This window comes from Tachyglossus aculeatus, chromosome 17 (assembly GCF_015852505.1).
Source record: "Tachyglossus aculeatus isolate mTacAcu1 chromosome 17, mTacAcu1.pri, whole genome shotgun sequence".
NCBI lineage: Eukaryota > Metazoa > Chordata > Mammalia > Monotremata > Tachyglossidae > Tachyglossus > Tachyglossus aculeatus.
The window spans coordinates 15,841,212-15,855,615 of record NC_052082.1 but is presented as its reverse complement, the minus strand read 5'-3'; the positions used below and the strand labels follow the sequence as shown (position 1 = coordinate 15,855,615).

Below are 14,404 nucleotides of genomic sequence, written 5' to 3'. Positions count from 1 at the left end.
CATAGTGTATTTTCCCAAGAGTTTAGCGCAGTAAGCACACAATAAATATCACTGACTGACTGATTTCCAGGGGAGGAAAGGAGCTCTGTCATAAGAGCTCCATCCTGTAGGGAAAGAGGTGGTGCCTGGACCTCTCAGGCTGAACAAAAAAAAAGATTATTTACTATTTCAGGCCAACTCAACACCATGACTGGAAAAGCAACTCAGGCGGAGGCCTGTTGAAAGCAGGGGGTCGGGGGCACCAAACCAAGATCCCATGAGAGCAGGCAGACTGCTGATTGCTGGACTGGCTGCAGCAGCCTTTGGAAACAGCTTAGGAGATTCGGCGGCCCTATTTTGAGTCTCACTATTCACCCAAGATGTGGAGAGGGGGGCTGGTAAAGTTATCCTAAATCGCCTGCCTCTGCCAACCCGGATAGATGAGCTCCTCAGAGGCCCAGGAACGATGAGACTTAGCCTGGCAAGCAAAAAACAAACCCCACCAGACACAAAGAACAGCTGGGTCAGAGAACATCAGGGCACTATGTGAAGAGAACAGCAGGGAGTGTGGGACTTAGCCAGATACCCAGTGGACTCCTCGGCACGGAACAAAATGAGAAATCCTGATGAGGGTTAACTCAAAGAAACAGTTGCTGGAAAAGGCTTTTTTCTAGAGAGGTCTTCCCTCCTCTGCATGAAGGCCGGCAGGCAGGGGTGGGGGACAGCTCTCTATGCCCTCATTTGTCACCCTTAAGCCTAGATGTTCCTCCAGAAAAGAGTGGGGAAAGCGCTGAATCTCGTTTTCTCTTTAACTCCTTTCCCTTTAGAGGGCAGCAATACTCCACTCCCGCACCTTCATCTACTAGAAAGGCCCCAGGGGCTCAACCTGGGACTGCTTTTTTTCCCCGTTTTAAAAATATATTTGTTAAGCACTTACTGTGTGCCGAGCATTGTTCTAAGCGTCGGAGTGGATACAAGATCAGGATAGACACAGTTCCTGTCCCACCTAGGGCTCACAGTCTAAACTGAAGGGAGGAGGATTTAATGCCCATTTTATAGATGAGGCAACTGAGGCACAGAAAAGTTGAGTGATTTGCCCAAGGTCTCGCAGCAGGCAAGACCCCCTGGCTGGGAGTCTTACCACTCGGCCATGCTGCTCCCTGAATTATGATTAAGCTGAGATATGACGGAGCTCCTTGTATGCAGGAGACATGTCTACTAAATCAATCAATCATATTTATTGAGCGCGTACTGTGTGCAGAGCACTGTACTAAGCACTTGGGAAGTACAAGTTGGCAACATATAGAGACAGTCCTTACCCAACAGTGAAACGGGTTAAATTGTGCTCGCCCAAGCACTTAGGACTGTTCTCTGCACAACAGGAAGTGTTCAATAAATATGATCGCTCGATTACAACACGTTTAAGGGTCCTGCCCATGCAAAATCTGAATGGCAAATGGAGCACGTTCCCTCACGACGTGGGTAAATGGGTCCTATTTCTGGACCTCAGCTTTCTCACCAGTAAAATAGGAATAATAATAAGCTCTCCCTCCTTAGAACGTGAGCCTATGTAGACAAGGACTCTGTCCAATCCGATGATCCCAGAGTTTGGCATAGGGCTTTAACCCCTACTAAGTTCTTCATAAATACCATAATTTACTCAAACTTAATTTTAGGAGACAAGTTGTGGTATGGAAGGCAACTTAGTATAGCAGTAGGTGGCACGGCCTATGAACCCCTACCATCCAGGCCACAATCATCTGACGTGAGCTAATCCAGCTCTACAGTCCAGTCAACCGTTCAAGAACTCTATTGGCGAGAGGGTGAAAGTCCAGATTTGAGTTGAAACAACACATCAATCACCAATCAGCTGGATACAAAAGAACTTTGTGCTAGGCTGTCTCTAAGAGGATAGTCCGGACCTCATCTTAATCAAGTGAGATATACTAAATCTTCACTCTGTTGAGAGTATGGTAGAAGTCCAAAAAGCAAAAAAACACTGGAGGAAGCCAAAGGAATACTCTTGCTAGCAGGAGTGCTAACTTTTCATTCCAAAAGTGGCAGGCAGAGGGTGAACTTGGTTTGGGCATGGGGGAGGCGAAGAAAGCAGGGAAAGGGGAAAAGACAGAGAGAGAAGGGGAGAGAGAGAGAGGAAGTGAGAGAGGAAGAGAGAGCGAGAGAAGGGGAAAGAGGGAGAGAGGGAGGGAGAAGGAGAGAGGGAGGGAGCAAGCAAGTGCTATGCAGTGAAAAGGAGGAAAAGAAGAGAGGAGACAAAAAAGGAGCCAGAGAAGGAAAGGAAGTTACTGGGGACAGTAAAAGAAAAGAGAAGGAAAGGAAGGTAAAGAGGGATAGGAAGGGGAAAAAGTGGGGAAGGGAGAGGAAGATCAAGGTATTCCCTGCCACCACTGTCATTTAGCTCATCGTCACTGGGCTGCGGGGCCCGGTGAGGGTCAGCCCCCAACCCTGCCAGCCTGAGGCCTGCCTGATGCCCACCTGGTCTGTTCTGATCCCAGCCAAAGCTTCCCTCAGGGCAGCAATGGAGGTCCAGCCTGGAGCTGCAACCACAAAGCATCACTGATGCTCTGACTCCAACCTCGTCCCCCCCACCAAGCTGCCTGGGCAGTCCAGCCAAAGGGGGGGCTGGGCTGGCCAGACAATTCATCTTCCTGAGGCCAGCCCTGAAGCCCCAGGAAATCAAGGAAAGCAGCAGGACCTTCTTTCGCTTCCCCCTCCTCCTGCCAGCAGGGCTCGGTCCTTGGACTTTTCTAGCTCCACAAAGAGGCTGCACTGGATCCAACTGCCTGCACTGCCCAAAAAACTTCACGGGCAAAACTTTGCCGCCTCTACTTTGGCTCCCTTTGCCCCTGGGGAGCAGGTGCTTGTTGGCAAGTGTCCCCAAAGGGGGCTTAAACGTACCAAACGCTTCCCATGTGCAAATTTAGCAAGTAAACGGATCTGGGAGCCAAGTGTTTTCACACAGTTCCTCCTAAGCCATGGAAATCCACCAGGGGCTGAACCTCACAAACATATTCTCTCCTGCGACTGTTACATTCTTCTATCCACCTAAGACGTTTCCAGCCTAGGAAGTGGAGTGAACAGCAGAGCTTGCTGAGATAAGCAGACTCTCCGGAGCCAAGGGCTCAAGCCCAGAGCAGTCAGTCACACAAATTCACTGCCCCCGTTTTACAGATAAGAACGAGCTTTCTTCATCCAATGTGAATGCCAAAAAAGCACACTCGGTAATCATCTCAATTCCCTTGAAGAGGCTCAGGATTAAGGAGCTACCAAAGATCCCCACATAATCTTCCATTCTCAGCTAATCTTCGGCTAATGAAGATGATTGTGTTCCACCTAGATTAGAGTGGATTACTGACAGGCTTGACCAAATCGAGGGCCTGGATGGCAACTTGGGCATCTGGACAGAGGTTTTAGTGGAGTGAGTGGCTGTACAAGGCATTAGCCGCTATGCAGGGTGAAAGCATACCCATTCCTCACTTAACCAAGAGGGATTCTGGAATTGGAAAGGACGGATGTCTGGAGAGCATCGATTCCGCCTTACACTGAATGTAATTTCAGAGTAAAACCCAGCTAGGTGAGGATTATGGGCTACAATGGAAATAACAGAAAACTTGCAATGCCTGAGAACAGGGCGAGGGTAGAAATGTGTCCTTATGCCTCAACCACCAGTGGTACAAAGCCTGGCTCCTTCATGGTTTCTGCCGGAACTGGTTACCACAAAGAGAAACCCAGAATATTAGGTAATGTATTGTATTAGGTACTGTATTGTATTCTTTTCATTGTAATAAACACAACTGGTTGACTTGCCAAGTGCTTACTACAGTGCTGTGCACACAGTAAACACAATAAACACCATTAATTGATTGATTAGATGATAACGTTTTCTTCTATTCCCTTGCCAAGGTTTTCCAGTGCAGCTGAACATTGAATATTCACCACATTTCCCCCTAAATCTCCTGAAATTTTTATGAGCAGAAAGAGGAAATAATTCAGAGTTAGCACATCTTGCTAAACATTGATGCTGCTCCAGATACGAAGGCGACTAGATCCTCCTCGACTTCCCCCACTTACCCGGCCCGGGATCACGAGATTGTCAATGCCGATCAAATCTTTCTTGAGCTCGTGCAGCTTCTGGAAGTTCTCCATCTTTATCATAGTACCATGAAGGGGGGCAACCATTTCCGTGATCTCTGCTAAGGCAGCTAATGAAATAAAACCAGAAATACAAATGAAGAGCTAAGGATCGAGCTGGCAGCTGATGCTTTCCTTCCCTCACCACGTTTGAGGAGAACACCCTCATTCATTCATTCAGTTGTATTTATTGAGCGCTTACTGTATGCAGAGCACTATACTAAATGTTTGGAAAGTACAATTCGGCAACAGATAGAGACAATCCTTACCCAACAACGGGCTCAGAGTCTAGAAGGGGGAGACAGACAACAAAACAAAACAAGTAGACAGGCATCAATAGCATCAAAACAGATAAAAAGAATTATAGATAACCACACATCATTAATAAAATAAACAGAATAGTAAATATGTACAAATATACACAAGTGCTGTAGAGATCACAGAACCCAGTCAGAATCTCCTTCTAGGAGACAGTGCAATTGCAAACCCCACAAATATTATCGCCGTAAAAGTCAAGTGATTGGTTGGGTCCTGCCGCCGCCTGTTGCTTGTCCACGTTCCCCCTGGCACAGGCACAGAGGAGCAGCTTGGCTTACTGGAAAGAGCCTGGGCACCAGAGGACCTGGGTTCTAATCCCAGCTCCATCACTTGCCTGCTCTGTGACCTTGGATAAGTCACAACTTCTTTACGCCTCATTTTTCTCATCTGTAAAATGGGGATTCAATACCTGTTCCTCCTCCCCCTTAGATCGTAAGCCCCATGTAGGACTGTGTCAGACACAGACTCAGGGCTGTGCCTGACCTGATTATCTTGTATCTACCCCAGTCCTTATGTTACAAATACCACAATTGTCATTATTATTGATAATAAGGGAAGTAGCTTGGCCTAATGGAAGGAGTCCGGGCCTGAGTGTCAGAGGACCCAGGTTCTCGTCCACCTACCTGCTGCGTGTTCTTGGGCAAGTCACTTCACTTGTCTGTGCCTCGGTTCCCTCATACGCGAAAGGGGGATTCAATACATGTCCCTTCTCCTTCTTAGTGGGACTTGATTATCTTGTATCTACCCCAGCACTTGGAATATACTAAGTATGTAGTGTAGTGCATGGAATATAGTAAGTACTTAAATACCAAAATTAGTATTGACGGAGCAAGATAATCCCTTCACAGTCGTGTGCAATGCACCTGGCGGTCCCGGTGGCAGACCTCCTGACAGTGATAAGGGAAAGAAACAGCAAAGAGTGCGCACGCTTCCTTTTCCCATCAGGTTTCCCGACAGGCAGGAAAACGTGGAGCATGGTGGGGCAAATTCTTTGCAGTCATAAGGTGAGGAAGACTCAAAGGGGCCCGGACTCAGACCAGGCATGTGTTCAGGTGCTTTTTGTACAGAGGTTGGAGTGAGACCTAGAACTCCGCTATCATTAAAATATGAACAAAATAAAGAACACGTCCTTTACGATAATGAGATCTGGAGTTCAAATATTATTACACTGTCCCAAAGCTGTATCCCTTGAATCACTCATGCAAGATCCCCTACACACCAATGACTGTGCTCTGGAAGCGCAACCCCCAAGATGATTTGGTTAGGAACTGATTCTCAGAATCAGTAAAGGGCTGTGGATTGACAAATATTCTTGAGAAAAATGGTGTTATTATCAGTAGTCATCGTCATCATAATCATCATGCTATTTGTTAATGCCTTCCAATATCTCAAGCACTGTGGTAAGTGTTAGGGTAGATATTTGATCCTCAGATCGGACACAGTCCCTATCCCGTCCACCTGAGAGAACAGGTTATATAACCCCCATTTTGCAGATGAGGAAACAGGCACAGAGAGGGTAACTGACTTACCCACAGTCACACAGCAAGTGAGTGACGGATCTGGGATTAAGGCCAGTTTCCAAGGCCCATCTCCTTCTGTAAAGCCAGGCTACTTCTCTAGCCCAGGTGGTCCTTTGCATAACTAAAGATTCCCAGGAGCATTATGGAGTTGCATGCTATTACTCAACTGCATTATCTAGGTCGACAGTCATAGGTAGACAAAAGGGTAGAATCAGAAATAACCAGCAGGTCCTTTTATAGCCTAACAGAGTGTAGTACCAAGAAGATATCAAGATTCAGACCAAACTGAAGGACTACGAAGTAATGGTAGGGTCTTCTTTTCCTTTCTCTGTGAGACCCGGACTCAAATCAGAGGCCACCCCAACTTCCAGGGTTTCCCCACAGCCGTGTTTATAAAATGGCAAGATAAGACCAAAAACAAGGAGATCTGCAATGCAGTCGATCCACCAACACTGAAGCAATGCTCCTCACAGTACGGCTTCCCGGGTGGGAGGCGTCAGGGGAATAGGTGGAAATCGGAGAGCCGCAGATAAGTGGAAGTGGGTATAGTAAGTAAGGGTGCAATCAAGCTCCCCTTTCAGACTAGAAGGTCATGAAGGGCAGGGATGGTGTCTTCTATTTTCATCGTATGCTCCCAAATGGAAATTGGATATCCAAAATGGAGTTGAAGTAGGTTTATTAAGCAAGAGTGCAATCAAGCTCCACCAAGCTCCTTCAAGGGCAGGGATGACATCTTCTACTTTTACTGTATGCTCCCAAGTGCTTAGTTCAGTGTTCTGCACATAGTATGTGCTCAATAAATATTGGTGATGAGGACGATGATGAAAAGGATGGAAGAAATATAATAATTATGGTATCTATTAGGCATCTTCCATATGTTACAGCATTGTGCTAAGCTGTGGTGTAGATACAGATAATCATATAGGACACAGTCGTTGTCCCACATAAGGGCTCACAATATAAGCGGTGGGAGTGAAAATGATATACCCCATTTTACAGATGACAGGGAGTTACAGCTCAGAGAGGCTAAGTGACATGCTCCAGCTCACACAGCAGGTCAGTGCCTGAACTGATTACAGAAACCGGATCTTGAGTCCCAGGCCTATGCTCTTTCCTCTGGGCCAGACTGCCTCCCCTATTTTAAAGACCTAAAAGAGCCAAACCTCAGTGACACAGATGACATATGACACAGATCGCCTGTAGGACACTACAACAATAGATACCAGCATGGTGGGTGGCACACAAAAATGGGGTGAATCTTTAATAGCAGACTCTTCAATTAGACTGGACTACCAAGAGCCAGAATTAAAAACAGCATCAAGGACTAGAAATAGCAAATACAAGAACATGGCAAAGAACATCCTTCCATTTGCTCAGTAAGGACTGTTGTCTGAGCATCCATCTGCCTTTTCATCTACCCCCACATACAAATAAAACAGCATCATTAGCAACTGAGTTTTCCAACTTTAAGGACATGGCACAGACACAAACACACACACACACACACATATACACACACACTCTCTCTCTCTCTCTCTTTCTCCCCCCACCCCGCCATCCAAGGGTTTAGTATACTGCACTACACTCAGTAGATGATCAATAGATACTATTACTACACTGTGAGCCCATTGTTGGGTAGGGACCGTCTCTATATGTTGTCAACTTGTACTTCCCAAGTGGTTAGTACGCTGCTCTGCACAAAGTAAGCGCTCAATAAATACGATTGAATGAATGAATGAATTACTACTATCCAATCATACTCTTTCATTCATTCAACTGTATTTATTGAGCACTTACTGTGTGCAGCGCACTGAACTAAGCCCTTGGGAGAGTGCAAAATAACACTACGCTAACTGCTACGATAACATGAGTGGCAAGGGGGTTCCTACCACACAAGCTTTAAGTCACTTGTTTAATAGTAAAAGGCTATAGAAAACAAAGCAAAAAGCAAGTAGTTTTGCTATTCTACAAATCAATCAATGGTATTTCTTGAACGCTTACTATATGCAGAGCATTGTACTGAGCACTTGGATGAGTACAATACCACAGAATTAGCAGACACGTTCCCTGCCCAAAACGAGTTTACAATCTAGAGGGGGAGAAAGATACTAATAAAAATAATGCATAGTACATAATTATACTATAATATTTCCTTATCTGTAAAATCATCATCAATCGTATTTATTGAGCGCTTACTATGTGCAGAGCACTGTACTAAGTGCTTTATGGGGGTAATATATCTGCTCTCCCTCCCTCTTAGGACTGTAAGGTCTGGGTGGGGCAGAGTCTGACTCCAATCTGATGATCCTGATGAAGCCACAGGCTTCTCCACATCTGGACTCTCTGGGCAATACTGGTTGGTATGTGATTGTCAGGGCTGGAAAAGGACCCAAAAAGGACAATTAAATAATCAGGCCCAGATGAGGACAGTATGAAAAGGATTAGTTCTGTTCAGCCTGGAAAAAATCCAGGTTATGCAGGGATGTGACTGTGGTGGAAAAAGCAAATAAAGAAGCTTGTTCCCCAATTCCCACCACTCCAGAATGAGGAGTCACTGGCTGAAGGCTGAGCACAGTCCCTTCAAATAGAAACATGTCTTCACCCAGGAGGTGGTGAGCATATGCTAGTCATTATCACCAGCAAGTTGTATAGGACAAAAATAAGGAAAAGTTGCAGAAGGGTTTGGAAGAACTCAAGGGCAGGCGGTCCTCATGGGAAAATTAATGGGAAAAGTAAGGGGCTAGAAGGAAAGGTTAAAGCAATTTGAAGACTCAAGAAGGGTATTAATGGTCTACATAGATCTATCAATCCATTCTATCAATCCATCAATCAATGGTATTTACTGAGTGTTAATGTGTGCCAAGCACCGTACTACGTGCTTGGCAGACTACAACAGAGTTGGTAGATATGTTACCTGCCCACAATGAGCTTAAGGTCTAGAGACTGTACAAAATATACACATTCATTCATTCAATCATATTTATTGAGCACTTACTGTGCGGAGAGCATGGGCGCGCATGCACAAACACACACAAACACACACACAACCCTCCCCCTCCTCCCCTCATCACTTTTGAAACTGTCCTTTGGCTTCCCAGGCTTCCCAGTGTCTCTGCTCCAAAACACTAACTCCTCTCTTGGTTGCCACAGAGCAGGCTGGCTAGCCTGCTGGCCCTTAGCCAGCTGCTTTCGCTTATCGTTGACACTCTTTCACTAGCATGGTGCTCTGCCCACAGGAAGGACTCAATAACTACCACTGACTGATTGACTGACAGGTCTCTAAAACGCTTCCTTCTGCCTTCCCTGCCAGCAGATGTCCGATTTCCATTTGCTGCACAGCAAGGGTCTTTCTGGCAATGGGCAGCAATGAGGTACTTCGATAGTTTCAACAGTCAGCTCTTTTCCTTTCTTTTCAAAATGGTGACTACGGTGGCCCCTTGAAGTTCTGTGGTAATTCTGCCATATATCGGGGAAGATGAAGCAGAAACGTGCAATAAGTTTATTCCTTGCTTGTAAAATTCTCCAGCAATGCCATTAGAGCCAAGGGCTTCACCATTTTTTATGGCTTTGACTATTGAAAAGTAAATGTAAAGGGCCTTCTCACCTTTACACTTTGACTGGGAATCTATGCTGTTCAGAAAACTGTTGAAATATTGTGGACATCGCTTCGAGATTCCCTGTTCTGTCTGGAATCAGGACCATGGCTCGGGGCCTCTATGTGTTACATTGCTATGGCTGTTTTAAATTTTATATTAATGTCTGTCTCCCTCTCTGGACTATAAGCTCGCTGTGGGCAGGGAATATGTCTGTTATGGTTATATTGTACTCTCCCAACTGCTCAGTATAGTGCTCTGCACACAGTAAGTGCTCAATAAATACGAATGAATGGACGGATGTGCAGCAAAACTACACGTTATGGCCGAACTGAGTATCCTTCAAACCTCATTCACAATCAAATCCGTCTGTCCGCCTGGCAATGGCAAGGAGCATTAAAACAGGCATCGCCCAAAGCTGGCCTGCTCTCCCACTGGGCCTTCTGGGGGTAGTTATTTCAACTCACCTCTAGAGTCCCTGAAGTCAACGTGGTTTGGTGGGTAGTGTTTGCACAACCTTTCCATTATCTGCTTGTAGTGCATAAGCCTGTGTAAAGGCCGAAGGAGGAAGGTGTTGAGGGGCAGGTAGCAGACTTTTTGCAGCTCGAAGTCTCTACAAAAGCTCTCCAGCTTACGAGAATTCTTGATCCCGTTTTCCAACTCCAGCAAAGCCTCATTGTGCTTCCACAGATGAATTGTCAGTTGCTGGAAGAGAGGGACGTTGCAGACAGACGTTCACTTACATGCGGAGGGACAATCAAAGTAACATTGTACTTGTATTGATACCCCAATACCATGCTAATATCCTCCTAAGCTCTTTGTAATTTGCAGAGTTCTTTGAACTCATTGACTAAAAGGTGCTATCTCAAGTCAATGCTGTGTGGTGTTTTAATCTTCTGCAAACATTATACAGGGAAATAGCTCTCATTTTTGTGTCTGTCTCCCCCTGTAGACTGCAAACTCCTTGAAGGCACAGATTGTGTTTTCTAACTCTAATACACTCTTCCAAGCACTTAGTACAATGCTTGGCACATTAGATATCTGCAAATAAATACTACTGATTGCTTGGCAGGGAATGTGCCTACCAACTCTGTTGTACTGTTCTCTCCCAAGTACTTAGTTCAGTGGTCTGCACATAGTAAGCAATGAGAACATACAGTTGACTGATCGATTAATTGATTGAAATAGAACATAAAAGCTCCTCGAGAATGTGGGCTAAATACTGGTTCTATGCTGTGTCCCGTTGTTAAGGTACTGGGGCATCAATGAATCAATGGTATTTACTGAGAGCTTACTATGTGCAGAGCACTGTACTAAGTGCCCTGTAGAGTAAAATATAACAGAATTAGTGGATACGTTCCCTGCCCATAACGAGCAGCACTTAAATGTTTCAAAATAATCACAGTGACACTAGCACCATTTACAGCTGTATATTATACTCACCTCATCGGCAAAACTCCCATTTAAATGAGATGAAGTTCATCATAGGAACAGCCAAAAAATCGAGGCTAACATTCCCCCAGTTCTGAGGAGGGATGGCTGGTTGGGCAGGCTTGGAAACTCAGTTTCCAGAATTCTGCGTCGAGCAGATTAGCCATCCCATATTATTTCCATTGTTTTTTTTAACAGCTCCAAAAAGTGCTGCTAGTGCCTCTTGGAACTCATTTTAATGAATTTCTATTTTGCTATACCAGGGATTTGCACTGTAAACACTCACGGGAATCGGTACAAGAGCTAAAATGTCACTCAAGCCAAGGGACCTTATAAAACAACTCAGTGCTCTGCACACAGTAAACGCTCAATAAATGTGATCGTATGAACACCAAAATAGAAGGGCTACAGGGTGCAGAGACGAGCATTTTCAAGGGGGATTTTGACTCAGAAGAAAGGAGATTTATTATCATTTGTGTGTCAGCACTTTCGGGCAAGTCACGTCTCCAGTTAAGCGACTTACCCAAGGTTACACAGCAGAGAAGTGGAGGAGCCAGGATTAGAACACCCTGTTACCTGATCTATAAAATGAGGATAGGGACTGTGTCCAACCTGATTATCTTATATCTACTCCAGCGCTTAGTGCAGTGACTAGCACATAATAAGAGCTTAACAAATACCATTTAAATACAAATATATAAAATAAGCTCCTTAAGGCCAGGGATCTTGTCTACCAAGTCTATTGTTCTCTCCCAAGTGCTTAGTACAGTGTTCCGCATGCAGCAAGGACTCAAAAAATACCAATGACTGACTTAGAAACTTCTGCCATAAGTGCAGGCATTTCTGATAACCCACCACCATCTGAGCTGAGCTAATCTAGACCTTTTTCAAAAGGCTAGAAAAGTAATTGCTATGAATTTATTTCTTTAAGGCAGGCAATGGCAAGAGGAAATGTTAGCAAAAAGGGGAATCATGTGTAGAACTTGAGTAAAACCACACCTCTAAACTCAACAGAGGAACAGGTTTTCACCATTAGCTTTGCCCTCAGAGCTTCTGGAGCAGGCCAGAAAGCTCTGCACAGGGAGGAAATGCAGGGACACAGAAGGTGAGCAGTGTGATCTCGTGGAAAGAGCATAGGGCCGGGGAGTTGGGGGACTTAGGTTCTAATCCTGGCTCCACCACTTTGTCTGTGCCTCAGTTTCCTCAACTGTAAAATGGGGATTAAATCCCTGTTCTCCCTCCCCGTTATATTGTGAGCCCCATGTGGAACAGGGACTGTGTCCAACCTGATTAACTTGTACCTACCCCAGCAGTTAGAACAGTGTTTGACACATAGTAAGTGTTTAACAAATATAATAAGAAGAATGATAAGAAGAACAAGAACATGAAGAACAATAACAAAGGGAGAGGGCAGACAAACCTTCATGCTCTGAATATTCTTCAGCATGACATCACCAATTCTTTGGTAATCTCCTTTGATATGATGCGAATTTGAGCGGCCTTCCCTGAAAGTAAGGATACAAGAAATGTGGTAAGCTTTTTCCTTGTACATCACAAGAACGGTGGTGAATCCCTCCTTGCCTAAACCCAAAAACGAAGCATTCACATCCTTTTCTAAAAATCCCAGAAGCCCATCCCTAATCTTCCTCCAAAACATACACTACCCAATTTGTTATGAGATTCCACCTAACAATATTTATTAAGTAATTGAATTGAATGGATTCATATCAGCCAAAACATGGCTGACATGGGGTCCAAATCATCTCACTGCTTTTAAAGAGACATTTTTGTGTTTCGGCTAAAATTGCAAAGAACGGTTTCCAGACCCGTGATGAAGACAGTCATCACTTTGGCCTACCAGCACCTTTTTAAAATATGAACTCTATTTTCAGCTTCCCCTAGACTTCCTCCAACCACAATAAATATCTCGTGCATTGACAGTCCTTTTAGTGAGACCCTGATCCTTTGTTCAGTATAGAGCTGTGAAATGTGCCAACGCAATAGATGTATGATGTAAAAGCCAAGGCCACTGCCCTGAGAACACCTTGGCCTAAATTTAACCCAAAGTGCAGTTAAGAGAGTTAAGGGAGAGGGAATCGGGGAAATGAAGGCTTAGTCGGGGAAGGCCTTTTGAAGAAGTGATTTTAAAAGGGCTCTGAAGGTGGGAGGAGTGGTGCTCTGTCAAATATGAAGTGGGTGGGCGTTCCAGACAGTTGTCTTCAGCCCATCCCCATAGCTCTTATTTACATGTCCTTATATTTGGTTGCTTCCCTTACCTGTAATATACTTTAATTTTATGCCTATTCCATTAAACTGTAGGCTTCTTGAGGGCATGAGTCATATCTACCAACTGTACTGCACTCTCCCAAATGTTTAATACAGTGCTCTGCACAAAGTAAAGACTCAGTGAATACGATTAATTGGCTGAACACCAACTAGCCCTCCTATTCAATGATTTACTCTGAACTCCCTCTTAAATCTGCCTCTACTCCTGACCCACCTTCCTCACGATCTCCAAGCTCCTCCTTTTCTCTCTCATCCACTCCCCGCCCCCCAAAAGCCTACTCCCACCCCAAATCTCCCCAAACCAAATGCAGATCCCCCTTCTCCTTCTTAGCCCCACTCCAGAGATGAAGAAGCCTAGTTGTGTCCCAACAAGTATCCTACTATAAATGCATATGTTGCTCATGTTATTCCTCCTGATGTCAAATTAGATGTAATAAATCATACTCTAAATGGCAGGCACATTATCCCACCCTTTCATCCAGAGACATCATTATAATGGATATTTTAAAATGATAAATTATAAGGAGCTTCTAGAGAGGGTTGTTGAAGAGTTGCAAGGCATTTTCGGGGCTGCTCAGCAGGGCAATATGCCCAACCAAATTCTCAGGCTCACTGCAACCAAACTGGGTGTGAGGAGGTTTGTAAAGGAATTTTATTTTGCAAAGATTGAATATGTCCCACTTAGTAGCCAGCCTGGATGGCTAACCCTACCTACTCTAACTGGAAAAATACAGAAGGCAACACAAGGATGCATGGTTTGCCCCCAATCAATGTAATGTCTAAGAACCCTCAAGCCACGAAGTGCAACTGCTCGCATTATAGCAAAAGTGGTGCTGAGAAGCATCAACGGTTCCATAAATTGTATTTATTTAATCTTTATCAGGTGTCGCCGGCACAGAGATGATGCCAGGGAGTCTTCTCAAGCTCAATTAAACAAAACAAGGGCACTTTATAAGAGGATGAGAGAAGTCCTGTTGGTCACAGGCAGGAGGTTAATTTCACAAAGACGTAAGTTAGCCTGGCCTGCGTCTCAGGCAAATATGCCATAAGTCAGATGTGATTCATTCAGCTTGTTCCAATTTAGCATATTGAATAAACAATGAGGAAAAAGACACTGGAAGGCCAAAA

At 44.8% G+C, this 14,404-nt stretch overlaps 1 protein-coding gene across 2 annotated transcripts in view; it reads right to left on the bottom strand.

Moving 5' to 3' along the window:
• Positions 1-14,404, bottom strand: part of FARP1 (FERM, ARH/RhoGEF and pleckstrin domain protein 1) — a 254,847-nt gene that overhangs the window by 12,970 nt on the left and 227,473 nt on the right. For both annotated transcript variants that reach the window (XM_038758862.1, XM_038758863.1), the window contains exons 17-19: positions 12,411-12,495; positions 10,027-10,264; positions 4,069-4,199 (exon numbers count right to left, since the gene is read on the bottom strand). In XM_038758862.1, coding sequence (XP_038614790.1) covers positions 4,069-4,199; positions 10,027-10,264; positions 12,411-12,495 — 454 coding nt within the window. The remainder of the gene's footprint in view (positions 1-4,068; positions 4,200-10,026; positions 10,265-12,410; positions 12,496-14,404) is intronic.